We start from the raw sequence: 17289 nt of genomic DNA on the forward strand, positions 1-17289 counted from the left end.
TTTTTTTATGGTTGCATATGAATTTTAGAATTGTTTTCTCTATTTCTGTGAAAAATGATATTGGAATTTTGATAGTGATTACATTGAGTCTATAGATTGCTTTGGATAGTATGGACATTTTAATAATATTAGTTCTTCCAAGTCATGAGCATTTATTTTCATGCATTTGTGTCTCTTTTCACTTATTCGTCTCTTCTATTTTGTTCATCAGTGTTTTATGGTTTTCAATGTACAGGTCTTTCACTTCATTACATTTACTCCTAAGTTTGTTTGTTTTTTTTTTTTTTTTGGTCATTGCTCTTAATAGGTTTGTTTTCTTAATGTCTGTTTCATATAGTTCATTATTAATATATGGAAATGCTACTGATTTTCATATGTTGATTTTGTATCCCACAACTTCACTGAATTTGTTTACCATTTCTAACAGTTTTTTGGTGGAGTCTTCAAGGTTTTCTATATATAAGATCATGTCATCAGCAAATAGACAATTTTACTTCTTCCTTTTCTATTTGAATATCTAATAATTCTTTTCTTTTTCTTGCCTAATTGCTCTGGCTATGACTTCCAGTACCATGTTGAAAAGAGGTGGTGACAGTGAGCATCCTTGTGTCGTTCCTGATATTAAAGGAAAAGCTTTCAACTTTTCACTACTGAGTATGATATTAGCTGCAAGCTTGTTGTATAAGGCTTTTTTGTGTTGATACATTCCTTTTACACCTAATTTGTTGAGTGAGAGTTTTTATCATGAAAGAATGTTGTGTTTTGTCAAGTGCTTTTTCTACATCTATTGAGGTGATCATATGGTTTTTGTCCTTCATTTTGTTAATATGGTATATCACATTTATTGATTTTCATATGTTGAACCATCTTTGCATCCCAGAATAAATTCCATTTTATCATGGTGAATGATTCTTTTAATGAGCTATTGAATTTTGTCTACTAGTATTTTGTTGAAGATTTTTGCATCTGTGTTTATTAGAGATATTGGCCTATAATTTTCTTTTCTTACAGTGTTCTATTCTGGCTTTGGTATCAACGTAATGCAAGCCTTGTAAAATAAGTTTGGAAGTATTCCCTCCTCTATAATTTATTTGGGAAAGTTTAGAAAGGACTGGTTTTAGTTCTTGTTTAAATGTTTTGCTGAATTCAGCAGTGAAGCCATCTAGGTCCTGGGTGTTTCTTTGTTGGGAGACTTTTCATTACTGGTTCAATATCCTTAATCATTACTAGTCTGTTCAGATTTTCTATTTCTTCATGATTCAGTATTGGTAGGTTGTATGTGTCTAGAAATTTGTCCATTTCTCCCAGGTGGTTCAATCCTTTGGCATATAATTGTTCATAATATTTTCATATGATCCTTTGCATTTCTGTCCATTGTAATGTGTCTCCTTGTTGTTTTTTTTGTTTGTTTGTTTTTTGTTTTCTTTGAGACAGAGTCTCCCTCTGTTGCCCAGGCTGGAGTGCAGTGGGATGATCTCGGCTTACTGCAACTTTCGCCTCCCAGGTTCAAGCGATTCTCGTGACCCAGCCACCCAAGTAACTGGGATTACAGGTGTGCTCCACCATGCCTGGCTTTTTTTTTTTTTTTTTTGTATTTTAGTAGAGGTGAGGGTTTGCCATGTTGGCCAGTCTGGTCTCCAACTCCTGGCCTCAAGTGATCCATCTGTCTTGGCCTCCCAAAGTGCTGGGATTACAGGCGTGAGCCACCTCACCTGACTTCCTCATTCATTTTTTATTTGATTTGTCTTCTTTCTTTTGTCTTAGTCTAGTTAAAGGTTTGTTGATTTCATTTCTTTTTTTCAAATAACTAACAGAATTTTGATAGTCTTTTGTATTTTTTTCTAGTCTCTATTTTATTTATTTTTGCTCTGATTTTTATTATTTCTTTTGTTCTGCTAACTGTGGGCTTAGTGTATCTTTTTTTCTGTTTCCTTGAGGTATAACATTAAGTCTTGTATTCAAGATCTTTCTTCTTTTTTGATGTAGGCATTTATTGCCATTTCCTCTTAACACTGCTTTTGCTGCATCCCATAAATTTGGTTATGTTATCTTTCCATTTCATTTTCTTAATATATTTTTAAATTTTCCTTTTGATTTCTTCTTTGACACATTGGCTGCTCAAGAGCTTGTTACCATTCAAGTTCTTTGTTCATTTCTTAACCACATTGTTGGCTTGTGGTGGTTGTTGTTGAGTTGGAGTTTTTATATATTTTAGATATTAACCTTTTATCGGATATATAGCTAGTAAATGTTTTCCTCTTCCTGTGGGTTGCCCCTTCACCGTTGATTATCATTTGATGCACAAAAGTTTTTAATTTTTACATAGTGCAATTTATCTATTTTTTTCCTATATTGCTTGTGTTTTGGGGATCACATTCAAGAAATCATTGCCAAATCCAAGGTCATGAAGAATCGTTCCTATGTTTTCTCCTAAGTTTTAGGGTTTTCACTTTTATGTTAGATTTTGGATCCATTTTGAGTTAATTTTTGTATATATGTAAGTTAAAGGTCTGAGGTCATTGTTTTGTGATAAGTCAATATCTAGATTTCCCAAGACCATTTTAAAAAAGATTGTCCTCTCTCAATTAAATGGTCTTGGTACCTTTTCCAAAAATTACTTGATATATATAGTCATGCACCACATAACAACATTTCTGCCAACAACAGACTGGATATATGATGGTGGCTCCAGCAATTATGTAACATACTACACAGGTTTGTAGCCTAGGAGCAAGAGGCTATACCATATAGGCCAGGTGTGTCATAGGCTACACCATCTAGGTTTGTGTAAGCATACTCTCTGATGTTCACACAACACAATCACCTAACAACCCTTTGCTCAGAACAATGTTGATCAATGCATGGCTGTATGTGCAAGTTCATTTCTGGGCTCTCTGATCTAGTCCATTGGTCTATATGTCAGGCACCTTTTAAAATCAGAAGTTCACTATTTAATGTTTGATCCTGTATCCCAATTTTTTAAGTTTGCTGTATTATAACCCCCATTTTAAAAAATGTGTATGTGTGCCTGTGTGTCTGTTTGTGTGTGTGTCTGTGTAAGAGAGAGAGAATGAGAGAAAGAGAGAGAGAATAGGCATACCTATGGAAAAATAGTGGAACTAAATGAAACAAAATATTAATGGATGCTATCTTTAGCTGAGATTATCATGTGTGGTTTGTGTATTCTTCTAAAAACTTTCCTTGCCCACATTTTCTGGAATAAACATGTTTAGAAGAGTTTTTCAAGTGAATGTTACTTGGCCTTCCCTGAAATATGAAGGGACGAACAAACACGAAAGGATGTTTGAGAGGTGAGAGCTTCAAGAAAGATGAGGGTTCTGTTTAGCCTGCGTGCCTGGGGTCAAGGGAATGTGAGTGGATCCTGGGAGGGGTGAGCTCTGGAAGCCACTCACACCCATCCCTGCTTTGTCCCCACAGGTCTCAGCTGACTGTGCTCCAATCACCCGACAATCCCTAGATCCCCAGCGAAGAGCGGCTCCACAACAAAAGAGATCCAGCCCCACAGAGGGATTGTGTCCGCCTGGTATGTTTAAGATGGGTCTCTGATCCTTACCCCTCCTCCCCTTGTCTCCATGAGCTTCCAGTCTGTTTCCTTTGCACTTCCTGGTTCTTTATGCCACAGAGAGGCATTGGGTGCCTCCAGCTCAAGGCTCTGTCCTTCTGGAGCCTTCCTGCTAGGATGGTATCAAGACACACAAATGAATGAGACCGCCAAAGAGACTGATAGGCACCTTGAGGGAGAATTGAGTGGAACAGAGATGGGGCTGGTGAGGCCTCCAGGCAATGGTGACTTTGGGTTGACATCCGGAGGTGGGCAGGGCCAGAGGTGCAGAGAACCAGGAAGAGTGCTCCTAGGAGGGTTCCACTGGAACAATTGCCAGGGGTCAGGGGTTGGGGAAGATGGAGCAACGGCAGGGGACTACTGTGGGGAGTGGAGGGTTACGAAGTTAGAGAGACAGGTGGGTTCAAATCCTACAGAGAGGAAGCTGGATTTTATTTCACGAGTGATGGATGTCCCTGCGAAGTTTTCAGCAGAGGGCCACCAGCATTGGATGTGCATCCTGAGTGCCCACTCCTGGATTGAAGCGGAGCAAGACAGGAAGCAGGTGGAGGGCCTTGAGCGTGAGGCGCTCCCCTGGGATGTTATATGGTGCCCTGTAAGGTCATTTGAGCCCTGAGAGATGCAGCAGGAACCTGGCCTGAAGTGTGCTTGACTGCTGTGTTCACCTCGCACTTCTTTCCCTCTTTCCCCCGCGCGTATGAGGTAAGAATTGATTGCTGCATGAAGGTTTCCAGGGCTGGCAAGTGTGGCAAGCAGTGGCTTGTAAAATCCACTTACAAATTTGCATTTCTTTTCCATGACTAAGGGCCACAGGAAAGGCTTGCCTGAGGGCAAACTCTCACATTGCACGCGTGGGCTTGTCAGGAGCAGAGCATGGAGAAGGAAGAACCCAGTGTGAAGCAGACACAAACTCATCTGTAAATGCTCCTATTGCTGTGGTCCAGAGTCAAGACCAGGGAGCAGGACAGGAATGGGAAGAATTCAAGAAGTATTTGGGGTGTGGATGGATGACATGTGGGGAATGAGGACAATCAAGGCACCAAATTCAACCGCTCAGGGTAACTTGGCCTCTGAGGGGACAGTGTGTGGCAGGGTTAGCAGTGCACATTTGGGGACCATAGCACATAGGTGATGCTTGAAGCCTCTGTCTTCAGGGTGTCCTCCTGGAAGAAGCTGTAAATACTGAGAAGGAGGGGCACAACTGAGCCCATTAGGATTTGCAGTTGGAGGCGATAGACCAGGGAGACAGGACTGCAATGGGCTGAGCAGGAGCAGTTGGAGAACTTCCATCCTAGAGGGGAGATGGTCCTTCCAACCACAGGGAGCAGGCCATAGCAAGCATAAAGGACTGAGACGTGGAAACTCCTCGAAATGTGCATTTCTCTTCCTGTGAATGAGGTCAAGAATCTGCTGATGACACAGACACCATTTGTACACGGGTTCTGCTAGGTTTTCTTCACTCCTTGTAAGAGGTTAGGTTTTTTTGTTTGTTTGTTTGTTTGTTTTAATCATTGAGTCACATGAATTCTTACAGATTAGGGAAATTATGCATTGATTGATTGATTGATTGATTGATTGATTGAGATAGGATTTCACTCTGTTGACCAGGCTGGAATGCGGTGGCAGGATCATAGCTCACTGTAGCCTTAACCGCTTGGGCTCAAGCGATCCTCTCACCTCGGCCTTCCAAAGTGTTGGGATTACAGGCGTGAGCCACTGCGCCGGGTCTAAACTTCTAACAAAAATTCCCATATAATGCCAGGCGCGGTGACTTACACCTGTAATCCCAGCACTTTGAGAGACCAAGGTGGGCAAGGAGTTCAAGAACACTTGAGGCCAGGAGTTCGATACCAGCCTGACCAACAAGGCGAAACCCTGTTTCTACTAAAAATACAAACATTAGCTGGGTGTAGTGGCGTGCCTGTAGTCCCAGCTGCTTGGTAGGCTGAGGCAGGAGAATTGCTTGAACCAGGGTAGCAGAGGTTGCAGTGAGCTGAGATCGCATCATTTCACTTCAGCTTGTGTGACAGAGTAAGACTCTGTCTCAAAAAAAAAAAAAAAAAAAAAAAAAAAAATTCTCATATATATTTGCAGTCATTTTGTGGTTTTCTATTTTATAATTAAGTCATTGAGCCACCTGGACTTTATTTTGTTGTAAGAGGCAAGTAAGGAAGACACTTTATTATTTTCCAGCCACCTTTTTAGTTGCCCCAACACTATTATTAAATAATCACATTTTTATCAGTGACATGAATCACTATCATTATGTATGATACTTACATTATGTATGATAATAATGTATCATTATGGTACATTGTTAAGTAAGGTTTGTGTAATTTGGTTTTTTTAGAATGTCTTTCAATATTAATAAAAATAATTCAGGAATCTTGTGGATAGCATATAGATGATTATGGTCTATTTTTTGCTTTTGTTTTACTCACTCTGCCAATCTCTGCCTTTTAATTGCAGAGTTTAAACTATTTTCAGTTAACATAGTTATTGACAAGAAAGGATTTGTTTCTGCTCTTCAGCTATTTGTTTTCTTTATGTCTTATATATATTTTGTTCCTCCCTTACCACCTTTTAAAAAAACTTCAGTTTATTTCTTGGCATATACCATTTTGACTTACTTCTTTTCTTTTCTGCATATTTTAAAATTGATTTTCTTTTTTTCTTAAACATATATTTTCTATATGTATATCTTTAATAAATATATATTTAAATGTATACTTATTTTAATATATATCTTAAAGATATGTATGTGTGTATTTATCTTAAACATACATATCTTTTATATATATATATATATATAGAGAGAGAGAGAGGGTCTGCTCTGTCACTCAGGCTGGAGTGCAGTGTCACGATCTCGGCTCACTGCAGCCTGTGGCTGCTGGGTTTAAGCGTTTTTCCTGCCTCAGCCTCCTGAGGACAAGGAGTAGACACTACGCCTGGATAATTTTTGTATTTTTAGTAGAGATGGGGTTTCACCATGTTGGCCAGGCTGTCTCAAACTCCTGACCTCAAGTGATCCACCTGCCTTGGCCTCCCAAAGTGTTGGGATTACAGGCGTGAACCATGCACCCAGCCAAAAATGTATTTTCTTACTGGTTTCTTGAAGATTACAATTACCTTCTTAAGTATCTAAAAAGGTAGTTTTATAATCCCGGCATAATTTCATTGCAATCCGAATACTGTGCTCCTGCACAGCTCCATCTCTCCAGCTTCCTGTTGTTGCTGTCATAGATCACATCCTGGCACACTGTGTGACCACTGACGTCGATCTTAAGGACATGCATATGTATGGAGCAAGGCTGACTTGTGATGGCTGATTTTACATGTCAACTTGGTTACCCAGATACTTGGCCAAATATTATCCTAGATGTTTCTGTGAAGGTGTTTTTTGTTGTTGTTGTTTTTAGATGGGATTAACGTTTAAATCAGTGGACTTTGAGTCAAGCAGATTACCCCCATAATGTTGGCAGGTCCCATCTAATCAGTTGAAAGCCTCAATAGAAAAAAGACTGACCTCCACCAAGAAAGAGGGTGTTCTGCCAGCAGGCAGCCTTCAGAGCTGAGCTGTGACTCTTCTCTGCTGGCCTATCCTGTACCTTTTGAATTTGCCAGCCTCCACAGTTATGTGAACCAATTCCTTAGGATAAATCTCTATCTCTCTAGAGCAGGGGTCTGTGGCCTGTTAGGAACCAGGCCACACAGCAGGAGGTGAACTGTAGATGAGTGAGGATTACCGCCCGAGCTCTGCATGCTGTCAAATCAGCCGCAGCATTAGATGTCATAGGAACGCGAACCCTATTGTGAACTCCGCATTCGAAAGATCTAGGTTGCGCACTCCTTATGAGAATCTAATGCCTGATGATCTGTCACTGTCTCCCATCACCCCCAGATGGGACCATCTAGTTCCAGGAAAACAAACTCAGGGCTCCCACTGATTCTACATTATGGCGAGTTGTATAATTATTTCATTATATGTTACAACGTAATAGTAATAGAAATAAACTGCACAATAATGTAACATGCCTGAATCATCCTGAAACCATCCCCATTCCCCCAACTCCAGTCCGTGGAAAAATTGTCTTTCAGGAAACCAGTCCCTGGTGGCAAAAACGTTGGAGACTCCTGCTCTAGAGAGCCCTGACTAATACAGAATTTTTAAAGATTTGAAATTCTTTTAAACCATACTTAATTTCCAAGTAACGGAAATAATAAGATTGTATTTCCACCTAGCATAATACAGCTATCCTGTATACAACTGAAAACGCACTAACCCTTTCTCCAGAAGAGGATGCAAAGTCCTTGAGTGGTGTTTACTCCTCTCCTTGATACCCTGGAACATAAATACTATAGAGTGAACAATACTTAAATACTACGATATAAATTCAAAATATCTTATGTCACGTAACAAGGGGATAAGAGAAGGAAGAAAACATAGATATTTGCTTAACATATATTTACACATAAGCACACACATATAACACAATAAGGAAGAAGTACTTATAATGATTACAGTCCTTGTTTCCATAGCTGGTCATGTCATTGTAGCTGGTATTTATAAGAAGCTTCTTTTGCTGTGCATTCTGTATTCCCTGTGCCCTCACTAAGCACCTCAGCTGGTCACGGCTCTATGCCTGGTAGAGTGAACCAACCTTCATTCCTGAAGCCTCCGAGCTATTAGTTGTCCTGCCTTAATTGGGTTGTGGTAGTTTTCCATTGACTTTAATCACAGGGCATGCTAATACTAAGATATGCCCTAAGGAGTCTCCTGTATTCTAGACATCCTCTTCCTTACGTCCATTGTGGAATAACAGTCCAATTTCCCCTTTGATTTCCCCTTTGTGGTCAGAATCAGTCAATCCAGCGAGGAGGGTTTGTGTAACTGGTTTTTGCCTGTTGATTCAGAGGCATGAGGAACCCAAAGTGGCCAAGTAGCAGTCTTAACTTCAAGTTACATGGAAGCATTGTTGTGTCTCCTCATGGAATCATTCCTCCCTCTGAAACTCAGAGCTCTAGCAAAGCATAAAGTCGAGGAACCAGGCAGCAAAAAATTTGCTAACGGGCCACGAAAGGTAATGTGTAGTGGGGCCACTCCTACTTCCTCCCCTAGATTCCTGGACACATGAATCCTAGCAATGGAAGAACCAACCCCCTGTATTGGAGGATAATTCAGAGCATAGACAGCCTCCTGGAGAACCTTGTTGCAGCCCTTCAAGGTACTGCTATCCAGCTGACATTATAAGTGAGTCTTCAAAAGGCCGTATCCCACCATCTTATCAAGCCAGCAGCTTTGAGATGGTGGGAAACATGGTAAGACCAGTACTTCCATGAGCACAGGCCTGTTACAGTGGGCAATGCATGTGCCATCAAGTGAGTCTCTCAATCAGAAGCAATGCTGTGTGAACACCATGACTGTGGATAAGGCATTCTGTGAGTCCACAGAGGATAGTTTTGACAGAAGCATTGCGTGCAGGGAAAGCAAGTCTATGTGCAAAATAAGCTTCTCTTCCAGTAAAAATGCTGCCCCCTCCATGATATACATGGTTCAGTGTAATAATCAACCTGCCACCAGGTAACTGGCAGATTGACCCTCTGAATGGTGCTATCTCAGAGACTCAGTGTTGGCCTCTCCTACCTGTAGATTGGGCGCTCAGTAGCAGCTGCAGCCAGGTTGGCCTTGGTGAGGGAATTCTGTATTGTTAAGCCCATACATAATCTCCATCCCTGCCACCACGCACACTTTGTTCATGAGCCCATTGAGTGATGACAGGGGTGGCTGGGAAAGAAGCCGACTGGTATCCACAGAACAGGTCATCCTATCCACCTGATTATTAAAATCCTTCCCTGCTAAGATCACTTTTTTATCCATTCAGAGAGGTCTATCCACACACCTCTTCCCCAGACTTCCTTGTTATCAGTTTTCCTTCTGAGTCTCTGACTGTCCAGCCAAATCATTGACCAGAGCTCATGAATCAGTATATAACTGCATGTCTAGCCATTCTTCCCTCTAAGCAAAATGAACAACCAGGTGCACTGCTCAGAGTTCTGCCCAGTGGAGTGATCTTCTTTTTTTTATTTTTATTTTTTCAGATGTAGTTTCGCTCTTGTTGCCCAGGCTAGAGTGCAATGGCATGGTCTTGGCTCACTGCAACCTCTGCCTCCCGGGTTCAAGCTATTCCCCTGCCTCATCTTCCCAAGTAGCTGGGATTACAGGCATGTGCCCCCATGCTTGGCTAATTTTGTATTTTTAGTAGAGACGGGGTTTTACCATGTTGGCCAGGCTGGTCTCGAACTCCTGACCTCAGGTCATCCGCCCACCTTGGCCTCCCAAAGTGCTGGGATTACAGGTGTGAGCCACTGCACCCCATCTAGAGGATTTCTTTTCACCACTATCCTTCAGGGATGTTCCAAACAGTGGATGTGATACTGCAAATGTCCGCTTCTAAGTATTACCTGTATGTGGTGCAGAACCATCTGTAAACCTTCTTCTGGTAACTGACCATAGCGAATTTCTCATGAGGCCATAAGTGCAGGTCGGGCAAAAGAAAGTAATATCACAGGAGTGGAGATCACGGGCACTTGGGCCACTTCTTCATGTAACTTTCTTGTGCCTTCAGGGCCTGCTTAAGCCCAATTTTGTATATATACTAATTACATTTGAAAATGGAAATGGAAATGGAAATTTCAGACTGTATGTGCCCAAACTTATGGCTTGGTAGGCAAAATAACACTCAGTTCACGATAAGCAGTCAGGTCGTAGAGTAATTTGGTGGCCTATGGTTAACAATTCAGTCTGCCCTAAGGCCCAGAAACAAGCCAAGAGCTGTTTCTCAAAAGGAGAGTAGTTATCTGCAGAGGATGGCAAGTCTTTGCTCCAAAACCTAAGGGCCTGTGCTGTGGTTGACCTAGAGTGGGCTACCAAAGGTTCAAAACAGTATTGCTGTCTGCCACCAATACTTCAAGCACCATTGGGTCTGCTGGGTCGTATGGCCCAAGTGACAGAAAAATGTCTACGGCAGCCTGGACCTGTGGCAGAGCCTTCTCTTGTTCTGAGCACCACTCAAAACTAGCACATTTTCAGGTCACTTGATAAATAGGCCAAAGCAATACACCCAAATGAGAATTATGTTACCACCAAAATCAAAATAAGCACACTAGGCATTGTGTCATTTTCTTGGTTGTTGGGGGTGGGGGGTGGCAGATACAACAATTTATCTTTTATCTTAGACTATCTTAGAAGAGAAGGAATATGTTTTTTGGTTTTTTTTTTTTTTTTTTTTTTTTTTTTTGAGGTGGAGTCTTGCTCTGTTGCCCAGGTTGGAGTGCAGTGGTGTGACCTTGGCTTACTGCAAGCTCCGCCTCCCGGGTTCATGCTATTCTCCTCCCTCAGCCTCCCTAGTAGCTGGGACTACAGGCACCCGCCACCTTGCCTGGCTAATTTTTTGTATTTTTAGTAGAGATGGGGTTTCATCGTGTTTGCCAGGATGGTCTCGATCTCCTGACCTCGTGATCTGCCTGCCTCAGCCTCCCAAAGTGTTGGGATTACAGGCGTGAGCCACTGCATCTGGCTGAGAAGGAATATTTTATGCCCCACACCATTCAACAACTAGGAATTTGCTTCCTAGTTGTTGTCCTTCTACTGAGGTAGAAGGCCCTTAAAATTTTGTCAGATTTATTTCCCATTCTCTGACATGCAAATGTGTTACCAGTAAGTCAAGAGTAGTTGCTACTTCTTGCTCATGAGGTTCAATCAGTATAATGTCATCAATGTAATGGATCATCTTGTGTGATGTCTTGTTGAAGGGAAAGACCATCAATAACCCTGCAGGCCAGATGTGGTGGCTCATGCCTGTAATCCCAGCACTTTGGGAGGCCAAGGTGGATGGGTCACTTGAGGCCAGGAGTTCTAGACCAGCCTGGCCAACATGGTGAAACCTCATCTCTACTAAAAATACAAAAATTAGCTGGATGTGGTGGCTTACATGGATAATCCCAGCTACTTGGGAGGCTAAGGAATGAGAATCGCTTGAACCCAGGAGGTGGAAGTTGCAGTGAGCTGAGATCATGCCACTGTACTCTAGCCTGAGCGACAGAGCAAGACTCTGTCAAAAAAAAAGAAAAAAGAAAAAAGCAATGCAAACTAAATTATGACATAGGGCTGCAAGTTGGTGCATCCCGGAGATAGGATAGTGAAGGTATATTGCTGGCCTTGCCAACTGAAAGCAAACTGCTTCTCTGGGAGTCCTTATTGACAGGTATAAACAACAAAGCATTTGCCAGTTCAATACCTGCATACCAGGTACCAGGGTGACAGGGATGTGGCGATTTGCTCAAACAATGAAACCATATCTGGTACAGCAGTTACAACTGGAATCACGACCTGGTTAAGCTTATGATAATCCACTGTCATTCACCAAGATCCAACTGTCTTTGGCACAAGCCAAATAGGCAAGTTCAGTGGGCATGTGGTGGGAATCGCCACAGATGCATCCTGGATGGTGGTAATGATCTCTGCAATCCCTCCAGGGATGTGGCATTGCTTTTGTTTTTTTGTGCTTTACTGGTGGGGTATCACTTTGTCACGCAGGCTGGAGTGCAGTGGTATAATCAGCACCCACTGCAGCTTGAACTCCTGGGCTCAAGCAATCATCCTGCCTCAGTTTCTTGAGCAGCTAAGACTACAGGCATGTACCATCATACCTGGATAATTTTGTATGTGTATGTACAGATGGAGTCTCACTATGTTGCCCAGGCTGGTCTTAAACCCCTGGCCTCAAGCAATCCTCCTGCCTTGACCTCCCAGTGTGCTGGAATTACAGACATGAGCCACCATGCCCATCTGATATTGCTTTTGATTTACTGTTTTGTTTTTTTTTTTTAAGTAAATGCAAATCTGGTGGCTTCCACCTGGTCTTTAGTCTTCACTTCACATGTCAGGGAATGAAGGTGGGGATTGTGCCAGCTGCTGAGTATGTCTATTCCAATTATGCATACTAAAATGGGGAAATCAGACAGGATGGGTTTGGGGACCCACTGGCCCCTTTCTGAGATGGACTTGAGCTTAGTTTTAATAATGTCAACATAATTTCAATGGTATGCAAACACTGCGCTCCTGTACTTCTCCATCTTTCCTCCTCCATCTTGTTGTTGTCATAGATCACATCCTTATACATTGTGTGCCTATTAACATCAATTTGTAATTATTGTTTTCTGCATTTGCTCTTTAAATCATATAAGTAAACAAGAGGATTTACAAGCCGAATGTACCACAATACTGTGCTATAGACTGAATTGTGTCTCCCGAAATCATATGTTGAAGCCTTACTATCCAATGTGATGGTATTTGGAGATGGTGTCTTTGGGAAGTAATTGGGTTTAGATCAGATCGTGAGGGTGGGGCCATCATAATGGAATTGGTGCCTTTTTAAGAAAAGACACCAGACAACTTGAGCTGTCTCTCTCTCTCTCTTCTCGTGTGCACAAGGAAGAGGTTATGTGAATGCACAGCAAGATGGTGGCCATCTCTAGAACTATGAGAAGTAAATGTCTATTGTTTAAGCCACTTGGTCTATGGGATTTTATTATAGCAGCCTGAGTAGCTGTGTACCAACATTTATATTTACCTGTATCATTACCTTTTCCAGTATTCTTTATCTCTTCATATGCCTTTGAGCTATTACCTAATGTCATTACATTACCTCCTAAAGGACTCCTTTTAGCATTTCACAGGGCAGATCTACTAGTAATGTGCTCCATTACCTTTCACTTACCTAAGAATGTCTTAATTTCTTCTTCCTTCTTGAATGACAGTATTGCTGGATATCAGATTCTTGGTTGCAGGATTTTGTGTGTGTTTTTGGTTTTTGGCACTTTAAATATGTTACCCACTCCCTTCTGGCCTCTGTGGTTCCTGGTGAGAAATTAGCTAATAACCTTATTGGGGTTCCCTTGTACATACTGAGTGGGCCACTTGCTGCTTTCAGGATTTTCTGTTTGTGTTGGGCTTTTGTCCATTTGACTATAATGTGTCTCAGTGTAGTTCTCTTTTAACTTATCCTGCTTGGAGATCGTTAAGCTTCTTGGATATGTAGACAAATGTTTTTCAAAAGTCTTGCACCTCCTTGTTAAATATTATTCCTAAATGTTTTATTTGTTTTTATGTCATTGTCAATGAAAGTGTTTTTCTTAATTTCCCTTTTGGATTGTTCTTTGCTACTGCGAAACTTTTACACTGAAAACTATCAAACATTGCTGTAAGAAATTAAAGAAAACCAAAATAAACAGGAAGATATTCCATGTTCATAGATCAAAATGGTGTTAAATTACCCAAAGCAATATACAGATTCAATGCAATCCCTATCAAGATCTCAGTGGTGTTATTTTAAAAATGGAAGAATTTATATTCAAAGTCGTATGGAATTAAAAAGGACTTACTGACCAAAAACAATCTGGTAAAAGAAAAGCAGAGTTGGCGGGACTCACACTTTCCAATTTTGAAACACATCTTCATTCCAGGGCAGCTTTAGTCCCTCTTTCTTTGGATCATTCTTTGACTCTATAGAGATTCCTCCCATTTTCTTCCCATGGCTGATGGTGTGAGCTTTAATTTTGAAGGCTTTTCCCATTGTTCTATGACTTCTGCTCCTGGTGTATCTTCCACTGGCTAGGAGCTCATTCAGAACAGGTATTAGGACATTATTCTGTGCATTTTAAAGGTCTAAATGGCACTGTCTAATATAGTAGTCCCTAGGCCCATGTGATTGCCAATCACTTGAAATATGCGAGGCGGGCGGATCACAAGGTCAGGAGTTCAAGACCAGCCTGGCCAAGATGGTGAAACTCCATCTCTACTAAAAATACAAAAATTAGCCAGGTGCGGTGGCGGGTGCCTGTAATCCCAGTTACTTGGGAGGCTGAGGCAGGAGAATTGCTTGAACCCAGGAGGCAGAGGTTGCAGTGAGCCGAGATCACTGTACTCTAGCCTGGGCAACAGAGCAAGATTCCATCTCAAAAATAAAAAAGAAATAAATATGCTACTGCAAATTGAGATGTGCCATGAGTTGAAATATACGCAGGATTTGAAGACATACTATGAAAAAAAATGCTGTAAAATATCTCAACGTTTTACGTGGATTACATATTTAAGTGATATTATCTGGGGTACATTAAATTTAAATGCATTATTAAAATTAATTTTACCCCTTCTCACTTTTTTTAATGTGCTGAGTGTGAATTTAAATTTCATATGTGGGCTGGGCATGTACGTGGCTTACACCTGTATTCCCAGCACCTTGGGAGTCCAAGGAGAGTGAATCGCTTGAGCCCAGGAGTTTGAGACCAGCCTAGGCAACATGGTGAAATCTCGTCTCTACAAAAGAAAAAGTACACAAAAAATTAACCCGGTGTGGTGGTGTACACCTGTAGTCCCAGCTATTTGTGGGTGGGCGAGAGGGGGGGTCTGGGAGGTCGAGGGTGCAGTGAGCTGAGATCACACCACTGCACTCCAGCTTGGGCTACAGAGCAAGACCCTGTCTAAATAAATAAATAAATAGGCTGGGCGCAGTGGCTCACGCCTGTAATCCCAGTACTTTGGGAGGCTGAGGCAGGTGGATCACAAGGTCAGGAGATCGAGACTAGCCTGGCCAATATGGTGAAACCCTGTCTCTACTAAAAAAATGCAAAAATTAGCCAGGTGTAGTGGTACGTGCCTGTAGTCCCAGCTACTCAGGAGGCTGAGGCAGGAGAATCGCTTGAACCCTGGAGGCAGAGGTTGCAGTGAGCCAAGATCGTGCCATTGCACTCCAGCCTGGTCAACAGAATGAGACTATGTCTCAAAAGTAAAACATAACATAACATAAAATAAAATAAAATAAAATAAAATAAAATAAAATAAATAAATAAATGTGTGGCTTATATTTCTTTTGGCAGTGCTGGTTTAAGGTGTGTGAATGCAGAATTGACAAACTGACCAAGCTAGAGATTTCCCTGTTTGGGTTCCACACATCCCTGAAAAAGCAGTCCCCCAGTCACCACTGCCAGCTGCTGGGAATCCTGTGACATTTCATTCACCAGCTTTTCTCTCCCCTCCCAGGACACCACATCTCCGAAGACAGTAGAGATTGTATCTCCTGCAAATATGGACAGGACTACAGCACTCACTGGAATGACTTCCTTTTCTGCTTGCGCTGCACCAAGTGTGACTCAGGTACAGAACTTAAGGACCCCATGCCTCAAGGTGGAATGCAGGGTGATGACATAAAAGTTGTAGCTAAAATGGGATCAGGAGACCTAGATACTGGTCCACCTTGGTCTTCGTCATACTTCGTTCCATGATTTTGTCTTCGAGTTTTTTAGTAAATAAAACAGGCCAGGCATAGTGGCTCATGCCTGTAATCTCAACACTTTGGGAGGCATCTCTTGAGCCCAGGAGTTTGAAACCATCCTGGGCAAAATGAGAAACCCCATCTCTACAAAAATATAAACATTAGCCAGGCAGGGTGGTGTGTGCCTGTATTCCCAGCTACTTAGGAAGCTGAGGCAGGAGGCTCTCTTGAGCCCAGGAAGTGGAGGTTGCAGGGAGCCGAGATTGCGTCACTGCATTCCAGCCCAGGCAACAGAGCAAAACCCTGTCTTAATAATAATAATAATAATAATACAGAAATTATTTGTACAATGTATGCTACATGGTAGGGAAATCTTTTAGACTATCAGCTGCAAAGGGGTGGGGCTATGAGCCTGGCCGAGTGCACAGGGCTGGGTCTCAGCGGTGGCACGGGTCTGCTTCTGGACCAGGCTCTCTCTCCCGGGCTCTGTGCTCTTGGCAGGTGCTCGGCCTCACTCATCCTTCCAGTTCTCAGGCCTCTCCCTCCTCCCCAGCAGGCCGGGCCTTGGGGAAATCACCCAAGGGCTCCTCTCCTTGCAGTCTCTCAGGTGATGCCTCACACTTCCCTTGCTACTGACCATGTGATCTAAACAATGCTTGTTCCCTAAACGATGCTTTCCCCTAATCTAATGTAATAAATAATGAATTGTGGTCCTTTTGTATGACCCTTGAGTGTTGGCGACAGCTGAAGGGTGGGCGTCCTGTATGAGCCACCAGTGTGCTGGTGCAGAAACTGGCCCTCAGAACTCCTTGGCGAACTGAATTAAGCTGAGTAGGAGGGTCTTGGGGTGGGGAGGAAGGGTCAAGGGACACATCAGGAAAACATATCCCAAAACCTTGTGCTCTGTCGTCAGGTGAAGTGGAGGTGAATTCCTGCACCACGACCAGAAACACGGTGTGTCAGTGCGAAGAAGGCACCTTCCGGGAAGAAGATTCCCCCGAGATTTGCCGGAAGTGCCGCACAGGGTGAGACAGCAGCCGGGGGCTCCCAGCAGCTCCACAGAACCCCAAGAAGACCCAAGCCTCCTTGTACCCCTGTCTATCCTCTGAGAGCACCCCCATGGGGCATCCTTCAGCCTGTGGCTGCCCCTCCTGATCCCTCTGCCTGTCCCCACCCCTGCCCCCTGTAGCAGCCCCTTCCCACCCCTCCCCAGCACGAGTCCCCTTGGCCAGGCTGACTTGTTCACTGACCACAGAAGGCCATGATGTAGGGCCCATGATACTTTTAGGGGCCCATGAAACGATTTAATTTCTTTTGAAATGAGAAGAATGAGTAGAATGCAGCCAGGGATATATTCATCTTTATACCAATTCA

General features: G+C 42.5%; 3 protein-coding genes across 4 annotated transcripts in view; 2 read left to right on the top strand and 1 right to left on the bottom strand.

Moving 5' to 3' along the window:
• Positions 1-17289, bottom strand: part of LOC126961287 (60S ribosomal protein L34-like) — a 563491-nt gene that overhangs the window by 216481 nt on the left and 329721 nt on the right. The gene's annotated exons all lie outside the window — the stretch shown is intronic.
• Positions 1-17289, top strand: part of PEBP4 (phosphatidylethanolamine binding protein 4) — a 478151-nt gene that overhangs the window by 142229 nt on the left and 318633 nt on the right. The window lies entirely within an intron of this gene.
• The window catches only part of TNFRSF10B (TNF receptor superfamily member 10b), a 52693-nt gene that overhangs the window by 25213 nt on the left and 10191 nt on the right, over positions 1-17289 (top strand). For both annotated transcript variants that reach the window (XM_050801441.1, XM_050801442.1), the window contains exons 2-4: positions 3439-3544; positions 15684-15797; positions 16829-16940. In XM_050801441.1, coding sequence (XP_050657398.1) covers positions 3439-3544; positions 15684-15797; positions 16829-16940 — 332 coding nt within the window. The remainder of the gene's footprint in view (positions 1-3438; positions 3545-15683; positions 15798-16828; positions 16941-17289) is intronic.

Source organism: Macaca thibetana, chromosome 8 (assembly GCF_024542745.1).
Source record: "Macaca thibetana thibetana isolate TM-01 chromosome 8, ASM2454274v1, whole genome shotgun sequence".
NCBI lineage: Eukaryota > Metazoa > Chordata > Mammalia > Primates > Cercopithecidae > Macaca > Macaca thibetana.